Raw genomic sequence first — 21,340 nt, 5'->3', positions numbered from 1 at the left:
CATTTCTGCTACAGTTGGGTTACATCGAAAAAAAGTGTATGCCAACAGGGGTACTTGCTACAAAAAGGTTGAGAAACACTGTGTTAGAATGTGTAAGATTAAAAGATCCCACCATATGTAATTGTGTGCATTGCATTTTGTTTGAGATACCTATGTACGAGACTGACCTATACCTCCAGCAGAAACTGAACAATGTCTAGGAGACCTACTAAAGCAAGTTAGCAGCCAGGCAATTTTTTTTTATTATTATTTGAAACAACTGTGTAAATAGGACAAACAATTCCTTTTGTAATCTTTTTGAAGAATACTATTATAACTATGTGTAATAGTTTGTGATATAAATATAGCAGTTTGTTTCAGGTGACCCTGTACTGTATTTTGTTCTGCTTAGTGTGTTTCAAATGACATGTTAAGCCAGCTACATAGTATTAAATGTATTGGGGATTGGTCCTTTATGTTTATTCTTCTTTTGCTGATTGAAACCGCCACCCATGATGAACATGTAAATATCTTTGTCCTTGGTCTTTGTGTATTGATAGAGGGAGATAAGAACCCATTTGAATGGGCATGTTCTTGTGTACAATGAGTGGTGGTTTCAGTGAGCAAAAACAGCCTTTTTAAATGCAAAAAAACAAACATAAACACAGGCAGTTTCCCATATATTTAACACTCTGCAACTGGTATGAAAACTCACTAGAAACACATTAAAGGGAAATATGTTTTAAAGCACAGTATCCCTTTAACCATGAGAGAACTAATCCCTTTGTGTGTAATATGTTGTGTTTGGCTCATACATGTAGAGTAGAGTACTCTTAAGTTAATTGGTTACCAAATCTCTAAGCAGAAAAGGTAAGCCAAAAAAAGTCATGTCTCTCTAGAGAGAATGTATGATTATGTTATATACTGTAAATATAATCACTCACTCAAGTTTTGTGGAGCAAGGGGGAAAGTGACTTTGCTTCTTTCAGTTCCTAGATAGTATGCAACTCTTGATATAGTAGAAATGTTTTACTAGAGTTAAATAAGTTATCTAACAATAATGGAATGAATTATTACTACTCCAAGGACAAAATTGTTTACACTTCACCATTTTTTGAAGGGAGGTATAAGAAATGTATGTATTGCCCCCTACAAATAAAGGGCAAATATTTCATACTCATACAGGACCATAAGACACTTGAACAGCATTTTTTTATATTCGGCCTGTAGTATGCTACAATGTATTATCAAGAGGTACCACTAGAGGGAGCACTACTACAACCTAGACTACATTATTGTTTGTTCATCTTTCTTGAAATTAAAAAAGGAATGTAACATGCATTGTTATCTTTGGTAAAAGTTCTGTAACTAGACTTGCACATGGATATTTTGTGCAAAAATAAAAGTTTTCTATATATTGAAAATGTAAACATATATATTTATCGTTTTATTTAGTATTACATGGAAAGTCTGCCTCTCTCAGTGAGAAGAACATGTCTGCAAAATCATGGGATGAAAAAAGAAATCCAGATACAAAAACAGGTTAGAAATCCGGGAAATAGGAAAAACAGAGAGCATGATGGGAGAGACAACAGAATAGCAATGGGAAAAGGAGGAGAAATGACAATATGGGAGGAGAGGGAAGAGAGATGGAAAAAGAAAAGGGAGGAATAGGAAAATAATGGGAGTGAGGGTAGATGGAGAGAGTAAAAGAGAAAGCGATGTAGATTTGAAAAGAAATTAGAGTAAGCAAAGACAAAGCAGGAGAATGTTAACAGAGTGCTGTCCCTATGGCGGCCATATTGTCTTTGTATGTGCATTGTAAACAATTGCTAATTATGTCTCTATCAAAAATGTCCATATTTTGGTTGCTGTACATCCGTAATGGTTTTAACACAACAGCAATAATCCTTTGCTTGGGTTTAACTGCCTGCTCGTTATTTCATAGACCATTTTTCTGCTGTGGCAGTTGGATGTTGCTACATAATATTAATGTCAATAATATATGGTTAAATGACTCTTCTAAGTTACATTTGTTGGGAAATGCTCTTATTTTGGGAATGACCTTCTAAAGCAAAATGCACTGTAAGGTGCATTTAATTATATGTCTTGCAGTGCGCTATAGTATTTGCATTTATGATCTAGTAAAAGACAAACCTCTTCAAGTTTTCAAAAAAAGGTAGCATATGTCAAGCCCTGAACTAGTGGCTGAAAACTATGCATATTAGCCAAAGTTACACCTTAGGAGATAAAGAGAAGATGGTGGAGATAAGGAAGGGATAGAGAAATGTATCCTTGTGCTCACAATGGTATCTTACATGTCTCTTCCTTTCAGGTGATTGCAGAACTTCATGATCAGATTTTGGCTTTAAATGAGACAGGAGTCTTGTTGCAGAAGTCACAGTGTCAAAGGCATGAAAAGCTTTGCAGAGATCTGTTGCTCCACATGCCCAAGTATGTTTTATAGAGTACTAAACTGTGTGATATAGAGCCAACTTCTTAGACTGCCAAAGATACCATGTGACTGACCTTAGAGAGCTCACAGCCTATAGTCCTCACACCCATTCTCCAATTTTGCATAACTAACACAATTATATTAATATACTTTTTACCTCTGTGATTACTTTGTATCTAAGCATCTTCTGACTGCCCTCTGATCACATGACTTTTTATTTATTATCTATTGACTTGCATTTTAGCCAATTAGTCCTGTGTTGTGCACAACTCCGGGAGTGAGCACAATGTTATCTATAAGGCTCACATGAACTAGCAGTCTCTGGTTGTGAAAAGCTAATAAAAACACATGTGATAAGAGGCTGTCTGTAGTGGCTTAGAAACAGGCAGAAATGTAGAGGTTTAAATGTTATAACGTATATCAATATAACTGTGTTGGTTGTGTAAAGCTGGGGAATGGGTAGTAAAGGCGTTGTCTATTGTTTTAAACAATAACATTTTTGGTGTTGACTGTCCTTTTAAAATAACATGGGCCTAGATTACGAGTTTTGCGTTAGGCTTAAAAAGCAGCGTTGGCCGGTCCCAACGTTGCTTTTTAATGCACGCTGGTATTGCGAGTCTTGCAGGTACAGGTGTACCGCTCACTTTTTTGGCCAGACTCGGAAATACCACAAATCCACTTACGTCAATTGCGTGTCCTATATTTTCAATGGGACTTGCATAGCGCTGGTATTACGAGTCTGACAAAAAGTGAGCGGTAAACAATCTCCTGTCAAGCCTGGTACCGCATTTTAAAGTCAGTAGTTAAGAGTTTTACACTACAACGCCGTAGCATAAAACTCTTAACTAAAGTGCTAAAAAGTATACTAACACCCATAAACTACCTATTAACCCCTAAACCGAAGCCCCCCACACATCGCAAACACTAAAATAATTTTTTTTTTAACCCCTAATCTGCAGAACCGGACATCGCCGCCACTATAATAAATATATTAACCCCTAAACAGCCGCACTCCCGCATCGCAAACATTAGTTAAATATTATTAACCGCCAATCTGCCGGCCCTAACATCGCCACCACCTACCTACATTTATTAACCCCTAATCTGCCGCCCCCAAAGTAGCCTCCACTATAATAAAGTTATTAACCCCTAAACCTAAGTCTAACCCTAACACCCCCTAACTTAAATATAATTTAAATAAATCTAAATAAAATTACTACAATTAACTAAATTATTCCTATTTAAAACGAAATACTTACCTATAAAATAAACCCTAAGATAGCTACAATATAACTAATAGTTACATTGTATCTATCTTAGGTTAGGTTTTATTTTACAGGTAAATTTGTCTTTATTTTAACTAGGTAGTTATTAAATAGTTAATAACTATTTAATAACTATTGTACCTAGTTAAAATAAATACAAATTTACCTGTAAAATAAAACCTAACCTAAGTTACAATTACACCTAACACTACACTACAATTAAATTAATTACCTAAATTAAATACAATTAATTACAATTAAATAAAATTATCTAAAGTACAAAAAAAACAAAACACTAAATTACAGAAAATAATAAAGAAATTACAAGATTTTTAAACTAATTACACCTAATCTAATCCCCCTAACAAAATAAAAAACACAATTTATGCTTACCTGATAAATTTATTTCTCTTGTGGTGTATCCAGTCCACGGATCATCCATTACTTGTGGGATATTCTCATTCCCAACAGGAAGTTGCAAGAGGACACCCACAGCAGAGCTGTAATATAGCTCCTCCCCTAACTGTCATAGCCAGTCATTCGACCGAAAACAAGCCGAGAAAGGAGGAACCATAGGGTGTAGTGGTTACTGTAGTTTAAATTTCCTGCCTTAAAATGACAGGGCGGGCCGTGGACTGGATGCACCACAAGAGAAATAAATTTATCAGGTAAGCATAAATTGTGTTTTCTCTTGTAAGGTGTATCCAGTCCACGGATCATCCATTACTTGTGGGATACCAATACCAAAGCTAAAGTACACGGATGAAGGGAGGGACAAGGCAGGAACTTAAATGGAAGGAACCACTGTCTGTAAAACCTTTCTCCCAAATATAGCCTCCGAAGAAGCAAAAGTATCGAATTTGTAAAATTTTGAAAAAGTATGAAGCGAAGACCAAGTCGCCGCCTTGCAAATCTGTTCAACAGAAGCCTCATTTTTAAAGGCCCAAGTGGAAGCCACAGCTCTAGTGGAATGAGCTGTAATCCTTTCAGGAGGCTGCTGTCCAGCAGTCTCATAGGCTAAGCGGATTAAGCTTCTTAGCCAAAAAGAAAAAGAAGTTGCCAAAGCCTTTTGACCTCTCCTCTGTCCAGAGTAGACAACAAACAAAGCAGATGTTTGACGAAAATCTTTAGTAGCTTGTAAGTAAAACTTTAAAGCACAGACCACGTCCAGATTGTGTAACACAAGGATGGAACCACAATCTCTTGATTGATATTCTTGTTAGATACCACCTTAGGTAAGAACCCAGGTTTGGTACGCAGGACTACCTTATCCGTATGAAAAATCAGATAAGGAGAATCACATTGTAAGGCAGATAGCTCAGAGACTCTACGAGCCGAGGAAATAGCTACCAAAAAAAAAAAAAGAACTTTCCAAGATAAAAGTTTGATATCTATGGAATGAAGAGGTTCAAACGGAACTCCTTGAAGAACCTTAAGAACCAAGTTTAAGCCCCATGGTGGAGCAACAGGTTTAAACACAGGCTTGATTCAAACTAAAGCCTGACAAAATGCCTGAACGTCTGGAACATCTGCCAGACGCTAGTGCAAAAGAATAGACAGAGCAAAAATCTGTCCCTTTAAGAAACTAGCTGACAATCCTTTTTCCAAACCTTCTTGGAGAAAAGATAAAATCCTAGGAATCCTGACCTTACTCCATGAGTAACCTTTGGATTCACACCAATAAAGATATCTACGCCATACCTTATGGTACATTTTCCTGGTGACAGGCTTTCGTGCCTGTATTAAGGTATCAATAACTGACTCGGAGAAGCCACGCTTTGATAAAATCAAGCATTCAATCTCCAGGCAGTCAGCCTCAGAGAAATTAGATTTGGATGGTTGAAAGGACCCTGAAGTAGAAGGTCCTGTCTCAGAGGCAGAGACCATGGTGGAAAGGATGACATGTCCACTAGATTTGCATACCAGGTCCTGCGTGGCCACGCAGGTGCTATCAGAATCACCGATGCTCTCTCCTGCTTGATCTTGGCAATCAGTCGAGGGAGCAGAGGAAACGGTGGAAACACATAAGCCAGGTTGAAAGACCAGGGCGCTGCTAGAGTATCTATCAGTGTCACCTTGGGATCCCTGGACCTGGATCCGTAACACGGAAGCTTGGCGTTCTGGCGAGACGCCATGAGATCCAGTTCTGGTTTGCCCCAACGGAGAATCAGTTGTGCAAATACCTCCGGATGGAGTTCCCACTCTCCTGGATGAAAAGTCTGATGACTTAGAAAATCCGCCTCCCAGTGCTCTACACCTGGGATATGGATAGCTGATAGGCTGCCCAGTGAATTATTTTTGAAACTTCTAACATCTCTAGGAAACTTCTTGTTCCCCCTCGATGGTTCATGTAAGCTACAGTCGTGATGTTGACCGACTGAAATCTGATGTACCTCAGAGTTGCTAACTGAGGCCAAACCTGAAGAGCCTTGAATATCGCTCTTAGTTCCAGAATATTTATTGGAAGGAGAGACTCCTCCTGAGTCCACGATCCCTGAGCCTTCAGGGAGTTCCAGACTGCACCCCAACCTAGAAGGTTGGTATTTGTTGTTACAATAGTCCAATCTGGCCTGCGAAGGTCATACCTTTGGACAGATGGACCCGAGATAGCCACCAGGGAAGAGGATCCCTGGTCTCTTGGTCCAGATTCAGTTGAGGGGCCAAATCTGTGTAATCCCCGCTCCACTGACTGAGCCTGCATAGTTGCAGCGGTCTGAGATGTAAGCGTGCAAACGGCACTATGTCCATTGCCGCTACCATTAAGCCGATTACTTCCATACACTGAGCCACCAAAGGGCGCGGAATGGAATGAAGAACCCGACAGGAATTTAGAAGCTTTGATAACCTGGACTCCGTCAAGGTAAATTTTCATCTCTACAGAATCTATCAGAGTCCCTAGAAAGGAAACTCTTGTGAGTGGGGATAGAGAACACTTTTCCTCGTTCACTTTCCACCCATGCGACCTCAGAAATGCCAGTGCTACGTCCGTATGAGACTTGGCAATTTGGAAGTTTGACGCCTGTATCAGGATGTCGTCTAAATAAGGGGCTACTGCTATGCCCCGCGGCCTTAGGACCGCCAAAAGCGACCCTAGAACCTTTGTAAAGATTCTTGGGGCTGTAGCTAATCCAAAGGGAAAAGCTACAACTGGTAATGCCTGTCTTGAAAGGCAAACCTGAGAAACCGATGATGATCTTTGTGTATCGGAATGTGAAGATAAGCATCCTTTAGATGCACTGTAGTCATATATTGACCCTCCTGGATCAGTGGTAGGATGGTACAAATAGTTTCCATCTTGAACGACGGAACTTTGAGGAAATTGTTTAAGATCTTTAGATCCAAAATCGGTCTGAAGGTTCCCTCTTTTTTGGGAACCACAAACATTTGAGTAAAAACCCTGTTCCTGTTCCTCCTTTGGAACTGGATGGATCACTCCCATAACTAGGAGGTCTCGTACACAGTGTAAGTATGCCTCACTCTTTATCTGGTTTGCAGATAATTGTGAAAGGTGAAATCTCCCTTTTGGGGGGGAAGCTTTGAAGTCCAGAAGATATCCCTGGGATATAATTTCCAACGCCCAGGGATCCTGAACATCTCTTGCCCACGCCTGGGCGAAGAGTGAAAGTCTGCCCCCTACTAGATCCGTTACCGGATAGGGGGTCGTTCCTTCATGCTGTCTTAGAGGCAGCAGCAGGCTTTTTGACCTGCTTACCTTTTTTCCAGGTCTGGTTTGGTCTCCAGACCGTCTTGGATTGAGCAAAAGTTCCCTCTTGTTTATTATTACAGGAAGTTGATGCCGCACCTGCCTTGAAGTTTCGAAAGGCACGAAAATTAGACTGTTTGGCCCTAGATTTGGACCTGTCCTGAGGAAGGGCACAACCTTTTCCTCCCGTGATATCAGCAATAATCTCCTTCAAACCAGGCCCGAATAGGGTCTGCCCCTTGAAGGGAATGTTAAGTAGCTTAGATTTTAAAGTCACGTCAGCTGACCATGATTTAAGCCATATCGCTCTGCGCGCCTGTATAGCAAAACCAGAATTCTTAGCCGTTAGTTTATTCAAATAAACAATGGCATCAGAAATAAAATAATTGGCTAGCTTAAGTGCTCTAAGTTTGCCAAGTATGTCATCCAATGGAGTCTCTACCTGTAAAGCCTCTTCCAGAGACTCAAACCAGTACGCCGCAGCAGCAGTGACAGGGGCAATGCATGCAATGGGCTGTAGGATAAAACCTTGTTGAATAAATATTTTCTTAAGGTAACCTTCTAATTTTTTATCCATTGGCTCTAAAAAAGCACAACTGTCCTCGACAGGGATAGTAGTACGCTTTGCTAGAGTAGAAACTGCTCCCTCCACCTTAGGGACTGTCTGCCATAAGTCCCGCGTGGTGGCGTCTATTGGAAAACATTTTTCTAAAAATAGGAGGGGAAGAGAACGGCACACCTGGTCTATCCCATTCCTTATTAATAATTTCTGTAAACCTTTTAGGTATTGGAAAAACATCAGTACACACCGGCACTGCAAAGCATTTATCCAGTCTACAAAATTTCTCTGGCACTGCAATGGTATCACAGTCATTCAGAGCAGATAAAACCTCCCTAAGTAACAAGCGGAGGTGTTCAAGCTTAAATTTAAATGTAGAAATATTCGAATCAGGTATCTTTCCTGAGTCATTAACATCACCCACTGACTGAAGCTCTCCTTCCTCAGCTTCTGCATATTGTGAGGCAGTATCAGACATGGTTTTTAAAGCGTCAGTATGCTCTGCATTTTGTCTCACCCCAGAGCTATCTCGCTAACCTCTAAGTTCAGGTAGTCTGGCTAATACCGCTGACAGTGTATTATCCATGACTGCCGCCATGTCTTGTAAAGTAAACGCTATGGGCGCCCTAGATGTACATGGCGCCATTTGAGCGTGAGTCCCTTGGGCGGTAGTCAAAGGGTCTGACACGTGGGGAGAGTTAGTCGGCATAACTTTCCCCTCGTCAGATTCCTCTGGTGATAATTTTTTTAAAAACAGAATATGATCTTTATTGCATAAAATGAAATCAGTACATTTGGTACACATTCTAAGAGGGGGTTCCACCATGGCTTTTAAACATAATGAACAAGGAGTTTCTTCTATGTCAGACATGTTTATACAGACTAGCAATGAGACTAGCAAGCTTGGAAAACACTTTAAATCAAGTTAACAAGCAAATATAAAAAACGGTATTGTGCCTTTAAGAGAAACAAATTTTGTCAGAATTTGAAAAACAGTGAAAAAATGCAGTAAATCAAACGAAATTTTTACAGTGTATGTAATAGGCTAGCAGAGCATTGCATCCACTTGCAAATGGATGATTAACCCCTTTAGTTCAAAAAACGGATCCAAAAAACGAAATAGACAGGTTTTTTTTGTTTTTTTTACAGTCACAACCAACTGCCACAGCAAGCTGTGGTCCTACCTTCCCCAATAAACGACTTTGGAAAGCCTTTGAGCCCTTTAGAGATGTCCTATAGCATACAGGGGACTCGTGAGGGAAGCTGGATGTCACAGTTTGTAATTTTAACTGCACCAACTGTAACTTTTATACTATAACAGTGGAAAGCCTCAGTAAAACTGTTTCTAGTCAAAATTTAAGCCAGGCATGTGGAAAAAACTAGGCCCCAATAAAGTTTTATCACCAATGCATATATAAAAACGATTAAACATGCCAGCAAACGTTTATATTGCAATATCATAAGGGTATTACCCCTGGGAGTAAGCATGATACCAGTCGTTATTAAATCACTGTATTCAGGCTTAAATTACATTAATCCGGTATCAGCATTTTCTAGTGTTTTCCATCTCTAGAAAAAATTATAACTGCACATACCTGCTAGCAGAATAAACTGCACGCCATTCTCTCGCTGAAGTTACCTCATTTGTGTAATCCCCTCAGACATATGTGAGAATAGCAATGGATCTTAGTTACAACCTGCTAAGATCATAGAAACCTCAGGCAGATTCTTCTTCTATTTACTGCCTGAGATAAAATAGCACAACTCCGGTACTATTTAAAAATAACAAACTTTTGATTGAAGAAAATAAACTAACTATATTTAACCACTCTCTCCTACAACATCCTAGCTTGTTGAGAGTTGCAAGAGAATGACTGGGTATGACAGTTAGGGGAGGAGCTATATTACAGCTCTGCTGTGGGTGTCCTCTTGCAACTTCCTGTTGGGAATGAGAATATCCCACAAGTAATGGATGATCCGTGGACTGGATACACCTTACAAGAGAAAAAAGCCCTACCCTGCACTAAATTACAAATAGCCCTTAAAAGGGCCTTTTGCGGGGCATTGCCCCAAAGTAATCAGCTCTTTTACCTGAAAAAAAAAGTACAAATACCCCCCCAACATTAAAACCCACCACCAACCCTACTCTAAAACCCAACCAATCCCCCCCCTTAAGAAAAACTAACACTAACCCCCTGAAGATCACCCTACCGTGAGACATCTTCACCCAACCGGGCTGAAGTCCTCAACGAAGCCGGGAGAAGTCTTCATCCAACCGGGCAGAAGTGGTCCTCCAGACGGGCAGAAGTCTTCATCCAGACGGCATCTTCTATATTCATCCATCCGGCGAGGAGCGGGTCCATCTTCAAGACATTCGACGCTGAGCATCCTCTTCTTTCCACGGCCGACGACTGAATGAAGGTTCCTTTAAATGACGTCATCCAAGATGGCGTCCCTTCAATTCCGATTGGCTGATAGAATTCTATGGCCAATCGGAATTAAGTTAGAAAAAATCCTATTGGCTGATGCAATTAGCCAATAGGATTGAACTGGCATTCTATTGGCTGATTGGAACAGCCAATAGAATGCGATCTCAATCCTATTGGCTGATTGGATCAGCCAATAGGATTGAAGATCAATCCTATTGGCTGATGCAATCAGCCAATAGGATTGAGATCGCATTCTATTGGCTGTTCCAATCAGCCAATAGAATGCCAGTTCAATCCTATTGGCTGATTGCATCAGCCAATAGGATTTTTTCTACCTTAATTCCGATTGGCCATAGAATTCTATCAACCAATCGGAATTGAAGGGACGCCATCTTGGATGGCGTCATTTAAAGGAACCTTCATTCAGAAAGAAGAGGATGCTCAGCATAGGATGTCTTGAAGATGGACCCGCTCCGTGCCGGATGGATGAAGATAGAAGATGCCGTCTGGATTTAGACTTCTGCCCGTCTGGAGGACCACTTCTGCCCGGTTGGATGAAGACTTCTCCCGGCTTCGTTGAGGACTTCGGCCTGGTTGAGTGAAGACATCTCACGGTAGGGTGATCTTCAGGGGGTTAGTGTTAGTTTTTTTTTAAGCGGGGATTGGGTGGGTTTTAGAGTAGGGTTGGTTGTGTGGGTGGTGGGTTTTAATGTTGGGGGGGGGGGAGTGGTAATTTTTTTTCCAGGTAAAAGAGCTGATTACTTTGGGGCGATGCCCTGCAAAAGGCCCTTTTAAGGGCTATTTGTAATTTAGTGTAGGGTAGGGATTTTTTTTTTCTTTTGTGGGGGCTTTTTTATTTTGTTAGGGGGATTAGATTAGGTGTAATTTAGTTTAAAAATCTTGTAATTTCTTTATTTTCTGTAATTTAGTGGGGGGGTTTTGTACTTTAGATAATTTTATTTAATTGTAATTAATTGTATTTAATTTAGGTAATTCATTTAATTGTAGTGTGTAATTGTAACTTAGGTTAGGTTTTATTTTACAGGTATATTTGTCTTTATTTTAACTAGGTAGTTATTAAATAGTTAATAACTATTTAATAACTATTCTACCTAGTTAAAATAAATACAAACTTGCCTGTAAAATAAAAATAAACCCTAAGATAGCTACAATGTAACTATTAGTTATATTGTAGCTATCTTAGGGTTTATTTTATAGGTTTAGTTTTAAATAGGAATAATTTAGTTAATAATATTATTTTTTATTTAGATTTATTTAAATAATATTTAGGTTAGGTTAGGGTTAGACTTAGGTTTAGGGGTTAATACGTTTATTATAGTGGCGGCGACGTTGGGGGCGGCAGATTAGGGGTTAATAAGTGTAGTTAGGTTGCGGCGACATTGGGGCGGCAGATTAGGGGTTAATAAATATAATGTAGGTGTCGGCGATGTTGGGGGCAGCAGATTAGGGGTCCATAAGTATAATGTAGGTGGCGGCGGTGTCCGGAGCGGCAGATTAGGGGTTAATAATATAATGCAGGTGGCGGCGATGTCGGGGCAGCAGATTACGGGTTAATAAGTGTAATATTAGGGGTGTTTAGACTCGAGGTTCATGTTAGGTGTAGAGACAAATGTATTTTCTCCATAGGAATCAATGGGGCTGCGTTATGAGCTTTACGCTGCTTTTTTGCAGGTGTTAGGATTTTTTTTCAGCCGGCTCTCCTCCATTGATTCCTATGGGGAAATCGTGCACAAGCACGTTTTACCAGCTTAACGCTAATGTAAGCAGCGCTGGTATTGAGGTGAGATGTGGAGCAAAATTTTGCTCTTTGCTCACTTTTTTGCAGTTAACACCGGGTTTCTAAAAACCCGTAATACCAGCGCTGTCTGTAAGTGAGCGGTGAGCATAAACTGCTCGTTAGCACCGCACAGCTTCTAACGCAAACTCGTAATCTAGCAGATGGTTTGCTGAAAAGCAGAATCTTGCAGGAATGTCAGTGTTTACCTTGTCAGTAACTAGCGCTGCTATAACTATCTGGCTAAATCAAATACATAAAAAATGCAAGGTGTTTAGGATAGTTTTAACTCACTACTGGTTTATACACCTCTAATTATTTATCAAGTTTGTTCTGTATTTCAAGGTAATCTCACAAGCATAGAAAACACAAAACAGATTAGCTTCTCTTGCAGCTGTAAATGGCTTAGTGAATACACTGAGAAATGTAAAATGATGAGACCAGGACCACAGATTTTTCTTCCGTAAAGTAGAATCCTTTGGAACCTTGTGACTCAAAGACCTAAGTTTTAAAATGGCATTAAATCTAATCGCAATAGATTGCTGAACACAACTGATACTTTTTTTCATTGGCGCTCCAGTTACAAACCTATTGCTAAAAATACTGCTTTAGAAGAATGCAAAAGGTAAAGTTTAAAGTGAATTGAAGCATGCAGTCGATTGCGTTGTATATTATACTGCATTCATTTTACCTTAGTGAGAATGCCCAGCATCTAAAGCATTCTGTGAGTGACTTTATACTTCTTTTGGTTCTCATTGTTAGGCCTCACAGACCCAAGGGGCATTATTGAGTCTTGGAAACTTTTAACTTGGAAGCAGGTGCATACAAGATCAAAACACAATACAAACAGCTGAACTGTGATGTAAATTATGCAGGCAAAGGAAATACAACATAAACATACATATAAAATATGAGTTTTTCTTTCCTATGGCATGGAGAGTCCACAACTTCATTCCAATTACTAGTGGCATATTCATCTCCTGGCCAGCAGGAGGAGGCAAATAGCACCCCAGCAGAGCTGTTAAGTGTCACTTCCCTTACCCATAGCCCCCAGTCATTCTTTGCCTCTTTGAACAGGAGGACGGCAAAGATGAGTGTCTGAGAAATTTTAAATCCTTTAATAGGTATTTTTCCCTTCAAGCAAGGATTTGGGTCTAGCTGTGTCCATGTCAATCTCTTTAGTAAGAGTAGTGGTGGCTTTTAGAGTTAGAAAGTGGCGAGGTTGTCTTTGCTTTACTTCTAACATTATTGGTACCCCTGTTATAGAGAGCCACAGTTGGTTACTCTATTCTCTCTTTTTCTACAGTTCTCTGATAGGAGTAAGTGTCCTTTCACACCTTGTGAGCTGTCTTTCTGCCCGACATCAGTGAGCTGTCTTTCTGCCTGGATCTGCAGGTAAATGCTCTTGTCTTCTAGGTTCTGGAAACTTGCACTTTGAAGAGTTTATCTCTGCATTTGATCTCATTTGGGACCTATTTAATCCTTTAGTAAGTATTCATTTGGGGCAGCGTGCAGGGGTTAATGGCTTCCCTTATTTATTATGGGATGGTATCTCTAACGATTATGGCTGATGGATCTATTTATAATGTCAAGGTATTTGAAATATTATTAAATAATATATAGAAATATATTTAACTTTATCTAATAAATCTGTGGATGTGAACATGGTCTGTAGGACAAAGGATTAGATCTCCCCCACTCCAATTGCACAGGAGACATTCTTGGCTGAAAGGAGAACAAAGGATTATCTCTGGCAGATCTCACACACTCAATATGTTAAATTATGCAATTGTATAATTTAGCAAGGAACTAAAATATAACAGTTTCAGGATACAGGCAAATATATGGAGACGAAATGTCTGAATTACCCTTTTGGAACTGATCAAAATCATGGAGAGGCAGCTTTTATGCACATGGTGTTAATTTTTAAATCCACATCTGCACTGCTGGCTAAACAGGAAATATGCTGCATTAAGACTTTTACAACTACTCGTGGATTGACCCCATGTGGTGAGTATGAGACAAAAAGTCTGGCAACTGAAGTTACTGAAAAGTTAGAATGTTAGGATAATACAGTGAAGGCCCATGACTTACATTATGATTTCAAAACAACTATATATATTTTAATGGATATGAGATGTATATTTATGTGATATCAAACATTAACATCTAAATATATATATATATATGGAAAGTAAAAGATTGAATGATATATATATATATATATATATATATATATATATTTTTTGAAGGCATGAATATCTTAGCCTCTGTGTGTTTAAGAACATGAATAGATGTTTATGGACCTGAAGAGAAGTGATTATTAACATTTATTTTTATTTCAGATCGACATAAACAGGATTTATGTATTCAGGAAGAAATACACAGAAATGTCACATACTATATCTGGGTGGATGCAAATATCAGGAGTTTTAAATACTACCAATCTGGAGATATAAAAATAAGCTGTTATTTGCAAAGAAATGCCAGAATACTGATAAAATTATAATGCATTTTAAGCTAATAATTAGCAGTGTTAAATTACCTTAATATAATAAAATGTTAATAATATAACATATTTGGTATCAGAATAATCAGAAAAAATAACCTAATATTAACCATCTGTAATTGGGGTTATATATGATTAATGCAGAGAGTGTGATCTGATTAAATAACCATTTTATAAAAAAAAAATTAACTTGCTTAAAAATGTCAGAAATGCTGTATTGTATTGCTATGTTGTACTGTATGCTGCCACCTGGTGTTATGTTGCGAGAACTACAGCCAGAAGGTTCTTTCTGGCTGTTAAAAATGAAATTTCCAAGGGCCAATCCGATTTAGACTTCCCAGATAACCAATGGGAAGGTCAGCTCCCGTAGTGCCACCCACATGATGTCATCAATGATTATATAATGGGAGTGTTGAATGCACAAGAGAGAGTTGTCTGTAACTTGTTGAAAATTAGTGATCTGATTTTGGCTGCGATATACCTGAAAAAAAAAAAAAGTTCACTTCAGCAAGGAGCTTAAAACTTATCCTTGATTTGTGCAAAAACCTTCTTTCAAATGAGATGACCTAAAGACCGCTACGAATTGGTTCAAAATTGGTGAAGTATATTGTATTTTAAATTGGTAGTTATAAGCCTAGGTATTGTTCAAATCTGTGTCTGAATTGGCTAAGTAACTCATCTATACAAGTTCTGATATTGTCGGTTAATTTTGTATTAGGATAAATTGCAGTTAAATAGCAGAATATATATTTTATCCTATTGTTTTATAAACACTGTTTAGAATTGTATTGCTTGGATGTTAAAGGTTTTTAGTCCCATTGTGTTAAATAAATAAGGCTGAATTGTGAAGGTATATTGTTCTGGGTTTTGTAAGAAGAATAGCATATCTTAAGAGTTGGTTCTAACGCATATAAACTTTTATTTAGTTTCCTTTTATTGCAAATATAGTTCAATATGTTTATGGATATTAACTAAATAAAAGAATTCAGATATTTATATTAATTGTATGGTCTAGTAGGTGCATGGTTGATAAGGGTTTCTATTTCTTTGTATTGTGTTTATAACCCTGCCATAAACTTATATATATTATTTGGATAGCACTGCTAAGATTTTCATAAATATACTGACATAATAATTGGAGGCATTGCATGAGATTTAATAATATCCATCATAATTGATATAATATATTTGTAAGTAAATAGAAATTATTATAAAAGAGAAAAAAAATAAAAAAAAATCATATTTCGATATTAATATTTTGAAGATATAATTTTTTTTTTTGAAGAGTTGAAATATAAATTTTCATATTTCGAGATTGACATTAATATCTTGAAATATTATTAAAGATTAATTTTGAAAAATTAATAAAAATATTAATTTTTCATATTTCAAAATTAATCAAAAATATAAATTTTTCATATTTTCAAAGTTAATCAAAAAATATTAATTTTTCATATTTCGGAATATTAATTTTTCATATTTCAAAATTAATAATATTTTTTTTGAAATATAAAATTTTTCTCTCTTTTTATTGGCAAAAATTGTATTAGCATTTTAGTTAAATAAATACTAAACCAATACAATAATGTCTGTAGCCAGAAGTGACTCATTTAATTCTACACATAGCAATGAAATTGGTCCCATAACCATACCTATTACTAAAGGTCAGGTCCTTAAGAAAGATATCTTAAGTTACCTTAAAGGGAAGTTTAATATTGCGGGTGAATTAAATGATTTTATGGATATGCTTGAAACTAGGGCTAAAAATATTACCGTTAATAATAATATGTGGAATGAAGAGAATGAATTCTTCCAGGAATTATTAATGATTAATCAATGCGAAGCTCCCAAAAAGCGAGACGAACTAATACTAAAATCCTGGCCCCTTTTAATATGCATAATTGACGAAATGTCGTTTTGTGTCACAGACAAACGATTGCAAATACAGGAGCTAGAAAATAGTATTCGTTCCTCGCGCAGACGCGAAGAGGGTTTAAAAATAGCCAAAAATAAAATGGATGAATTTGCCCAAAACCTAGCCACCTTAGATAAGCACAATATGGACTTAATCACGCAGATACAAGATTTAAATAAACAGCTTGCGCAAAGCCAGAGAGAATTAAGCGATTTAAAAAGGTCATATCGCCATAATGAAAACCCTTATATTAGCAATGAGAATAATACAGATAATGCTAACTCCTTTAGCGAACGCGTCAGGGACGAGGTACGAAAATATATAGAACAACATAGACAAATGACCCCTAACGGGTCAGAAGTAGATTTCCCAAATAGACAATCCCCTCAGGATGTAAATCCAGAGGACAGCTGTAGCGCAGCTGATGCAGGGGAGGGAAACTCTAACAGAGAATCCCAAAATAAGTCTGATAAAGTCTATGATTCACATAAAATAATCACCTTTGTACAACGCGCAGTACCTATATTCTCCAATAAGGGAACAACATCTGTAATTGATCATTTACAGGCTTTTGAAAATGCGTTAGCTATAATGAATGTTACAAGTGAGAAATTGAAAATTGAATTTCTGCCTTGGGTATTTGACAGTAAGCATCACAAATTCTTTGCTTCACTAAAGGATATGAATATTCATTCCTGGAATGGGGTAAAACAACAATGCAGAAAAGAATTCGGGCAATATCGCACTAAAACTGCCGCGAAAATAGCGGTATATGGTTTAAAGTGTCGTGCGAATCAGAGTCCAGTCGAATTCCTTTCTGTATTGAAAAATGCGTACAGTATGGCTGAAGATAATCCCAGATTTGATGGCTCAGAATTTGTAAATTTATTTTTTGAAGCATTGCCTACACCCATCAAAATTAACTTAGCTAGAGATTTTGATGAGGACTGCTCATTGGAATGGCTGATCAAAGAGAGTACAAAATTATACTCTATTCAGCAGTCCAGTGAGCAGGGGGTTAAAAAGGAATCAAAACCCAAAATTGTAGCAGAAACTAGGGTGTCACCTAAACCCCTCAATTTGGAGTCTAACAAGAGAACTTATGCAGAGGTGGCCAGTCAAAACAGGCCATCTCCACAGAGGTTTAATTCTGCCCCTCCCCCTACACAGGTTGAGGCGCAGGGAGACTATAACCAAAGTGGGGGACATAATCAGGTGAATAATTACTCACAAAGAGAATACTCACCAAATAATTGGTATCCGCGCAAGGGTAGATACAATAGACGGCGAAGATATTCTCAGGGTAACCAGACACCCCAGGTATATAATGCTCCCCAAAGTACTAATGCTGAACAAGCTGAACCCCAGGGGCAACCACGCCAGAATAGAAATAGTGGCCCTGATTCTGAGGGAACCCAATGGTCCAGGAATCAGTACAATGGGGCACCAAGAGATAGGCCCAGGGGTAGAGGTAACTTGTACAATCAGGTAGATATGCTGTTTACCCAATTAAATCGGTTGAGCGAACAAATCGCTAATATGAGTCAAAAATCTACGGCTCAGCAACCGAACAATACTTTTTTAGGGGTACAGCCAGTGGTCAGCAGTGGACCACAGGCACAGTCATAAATACTGCAGTATCACCTGAAGGGGAGGGGAGAGATATACAAAATGTAGTAATAAATATCAATGATACTAATCATGTTATCTCCCCACAGACCGGAAACGGACAAATTAGCTGTGACAATGAGCGATATCAGCCGGGAAAAATTAACCAAACTTTTCCTCTGCAGTGTTCTCTTAACATTATTTCCACAGATACAGTACACAAGAACCCAGATGACCTTGTCATAGGGGAAACAGGTAGGTATGAAATTTCCTCTGCATCGAATGACGCAGCGGATCCAGGTAAAACGTGGCGAAGCCCACAGATGTACAAGAATGCAAATTTTATGTGTGAAATGATAGAAACTGCAGGAAGATATTATGTACTAGTTGAGCTGCAAGATTCAGTCTCCAACCCTATCAGGGGATTAATTGACACTGGGTCACAGGCAACTATCTTATCCCACAGGTACTACACACAGCTAAATGAGCTAACACCCCACAAACCCAAAATAAGAGAATTTGACGGTTCTCTAATAGGTGTTGGGGGTGACTCCCTAAAAGTCTACGGTACTGCCTGGTTAAAATTTAAATTGGGGAACAGGGTCATAAGACACCCTGTCATTATAGTGGATCTGCCAACTGATCGTTTAATTATTGGTAGTGATCTCCTGAAACGATTAAGCACCATAATTGATTGCATAAATAATGTAATTTGGTCGCAAGTTAAACGGCCTATCAATTATGAAAAATCTGGTACATCTCGCACCCGACACAGCTGTCACGTGGTGGAAGAGAAACCAGATGCTGTGGAGATTCATTTCAGGAATAACTCTACACCTGAAATCACTATTCTACAAATAGATGATCAGACTCCTTTTAGTGGCTCTGATGGTAATACTTTTAAAATTTCGCCCGGAAAAATAGCGAATATCTCCCTAGATGGCGATATATTAACCATATCACTCCACAAGGGGGATCCTAAAATCCCTAAAGGGGGAGACCATGCTCAATACCTCACAGGGATTGAGAGAGTTAAAGAGGATCTATTTATCCCTATACAAGTGCATGACCTTGGTAAAACCAAGTATGCTAAAATAAATTTAAAACAGGAAGCTAGCTATATAAGCGAAGGTTTATTAGCGCAAATAGCTGAACCTAAAGTGATTAAATATCTTTCTCCCCAAGACCACTGTGTCAACGGCCTGGATGACAGGTCTGAAAGCTATAACATCACAGCTAAGTGCTTATTATCTATCTCTATTGGTAATAAGTCAGTGAAGCACCTGTTTTTAGTTTTAAATACTCCCCATAATCAAATATACATTGGCAATGATATTTTACATAGATATGCCATACAAATAGATTTGATTAACTCTTGCCTTTGGAGCAGGTTAAAGGGGGACCCTGAAGTATTTCAGGATGAAAATGCAGCCCTGAAATCAAACCAGCAATTGCCATATGCTGTGAATATGCAGGTATCTAGCGATGTTATAATTCCTGCTGGGGCTGATAAATTTCTTTTACCCTTACAGGTAAAGAGAGGTCAGAAATTAAAAACTTCTGAAACACTAATTTGCCTCTCCCATAGAATACAAAATCTGGGTGTCAGTGACTTACACTCCTATGGTGAATATTGGAACTGTTCCAATACATATTATTGTGCATAACATGACCCCACAGGATATAACATTATCCAAGGGAACTACCATAGGATATGCACTGGAATCAAGTTATTACACTTTTGGATTCCAGAATAATGTAATTGGGCTAATACCTGAAGGATACCTAACTGAAGAACAATTAATAGAACAATCCTTTGCATCTATGCCAGAGGGTCTATTTAATGTTCAATCTATTTATCCCTTCAGCTCAGAGGAAGGCATCTGTAAAATTGAAGAAGCCTCTCTAGTGTTTGATCAGCCAATCAAACAGCAAGATTACCCCAATACCCAGAGTCATGGGAGCAATGTAAATTATAATCAAGGGGATCTCACCTCTAGACTGGAAGAAGCCTATGAAATAGGACAGCCTGAAATCTTTCCAGGATTTCAGCAAATAGTCGAAGAGCAAATATCCTTAGCTAATGGCTGTTCCAGCGATGATGAACGCCAACAGCTGCGAGAACTACTGATGGAGTACAAGGATATTTTTGCTAAGGATTCTTATGACTGTGGTACTACAGACTTGCACATTGCAAGAATACAAACAGATCCCGATGCACCACCTGTATTTGTCAAACAATACAGACTTCCCTTAGCCTCATATGATTCTCTTGCAGAGATCATAAGGAATTTGGAAGAAAGAGGTATTATCAGACAGGTGCACAGCTCTTATAATAATCCTATTCTAGGTGTCCTTAAGCCCAATGGACAATGGCGTTTGTGTGCTGACTTAAGACAGCTAAACAAACGAGTATACATGTCTGGCTGGCCTGTACCATACATTGACCAGTGCCTAGCACAAATGCAGGGATCCAAAATATTCACTGCCATTGATTGTGCACAGGGATATTGGACCATAAAGGTACATGAAGAGGACCAATATAAGCTAGCATTCTCCTTCCAAAAGGTTCAGTATGCATTCCAGAGACTTCCATTTGGATACATAAATTCTGGACATGAATTTGCTGTATTCATGCATAAGGCTATGCCTGACGCACTGGAAAGGGGGACCTTATCTTATGTTGATGATGTTTTAATCAAAAGCACAGACTTTGAAAAACACATCACAGAACTTAAACACGTCCTCAGCCAACTTAAAAGGGCAGGTGTCAAATTATCCCTGCAAAAAGCTCAATGGTGCCGCACTCGTGTAAACTTCTTGGGGCATGAAGTTACCTCTGACGGATTAAATCCCCAGAAGAAAAAGGTGGAAGCTATAGTGAATTCTAAAAACCCAACTAACTTAAAGGAATTGAGATCATTCCTGGGTATGACGAATTATTCTCGCAAATTCATTGATAATTATGCGGAATTAGCTAAACCACTACTACTTCTTCTAAAGAAGGATGTGAAATGGCACTGGAGTGAGTCTCAAGAGACAGCCATCAGAGAGCTGAAGAGAAAACTCACTCAAGCACCTTGCTTAGCGTACCCTGAAGGTGGTAAACCTTTCTACTTAGAA

At 38.4% G+C, this 21,340-nt stretch overlaps 1 protein-coding gene across 1 annotated transcript in view; it reads left to right on the top strand.

Moving 5' to 3' along the window:
* Positions 1–21,340, top strand: part of C1H20orf96 (chromosome 1 C20orf96 homolog) — a 139,813-nt gene that overhangs the window by 107,008 nt on the left and 11,465 nt on the right. The window contains exons 7-8 of the mRNA XM_053700240.1: positions 1,435–1,521; positions 2,315–2,433. Of these exons, the coding sequence (XP_053556215.1) occupies positions 1,435–1,521; positions 2,315–2,433 (206 nt within the window). The remainder of the gene's footprint in view (positions 1–1,434; positions 1,522–2,314; positions 2,434–21,340) is intronic.

This window comes from Bombina bombina, chromosome 1 (assembly GCF_027579735.1).
Source record: "Bombina bombina isolate aBomBom1 chromosome 1, aBomBom1.pri, whole genome shotgun sequence".
NCBI lineage: Eukaryota > Metazoa > Chordata > Amphibia > Anura > Bombinatoridae > Bombina > Bombina bombina.
This window is presented reverse-complemented; position numbering and strand designations above follow the sequence as displayed.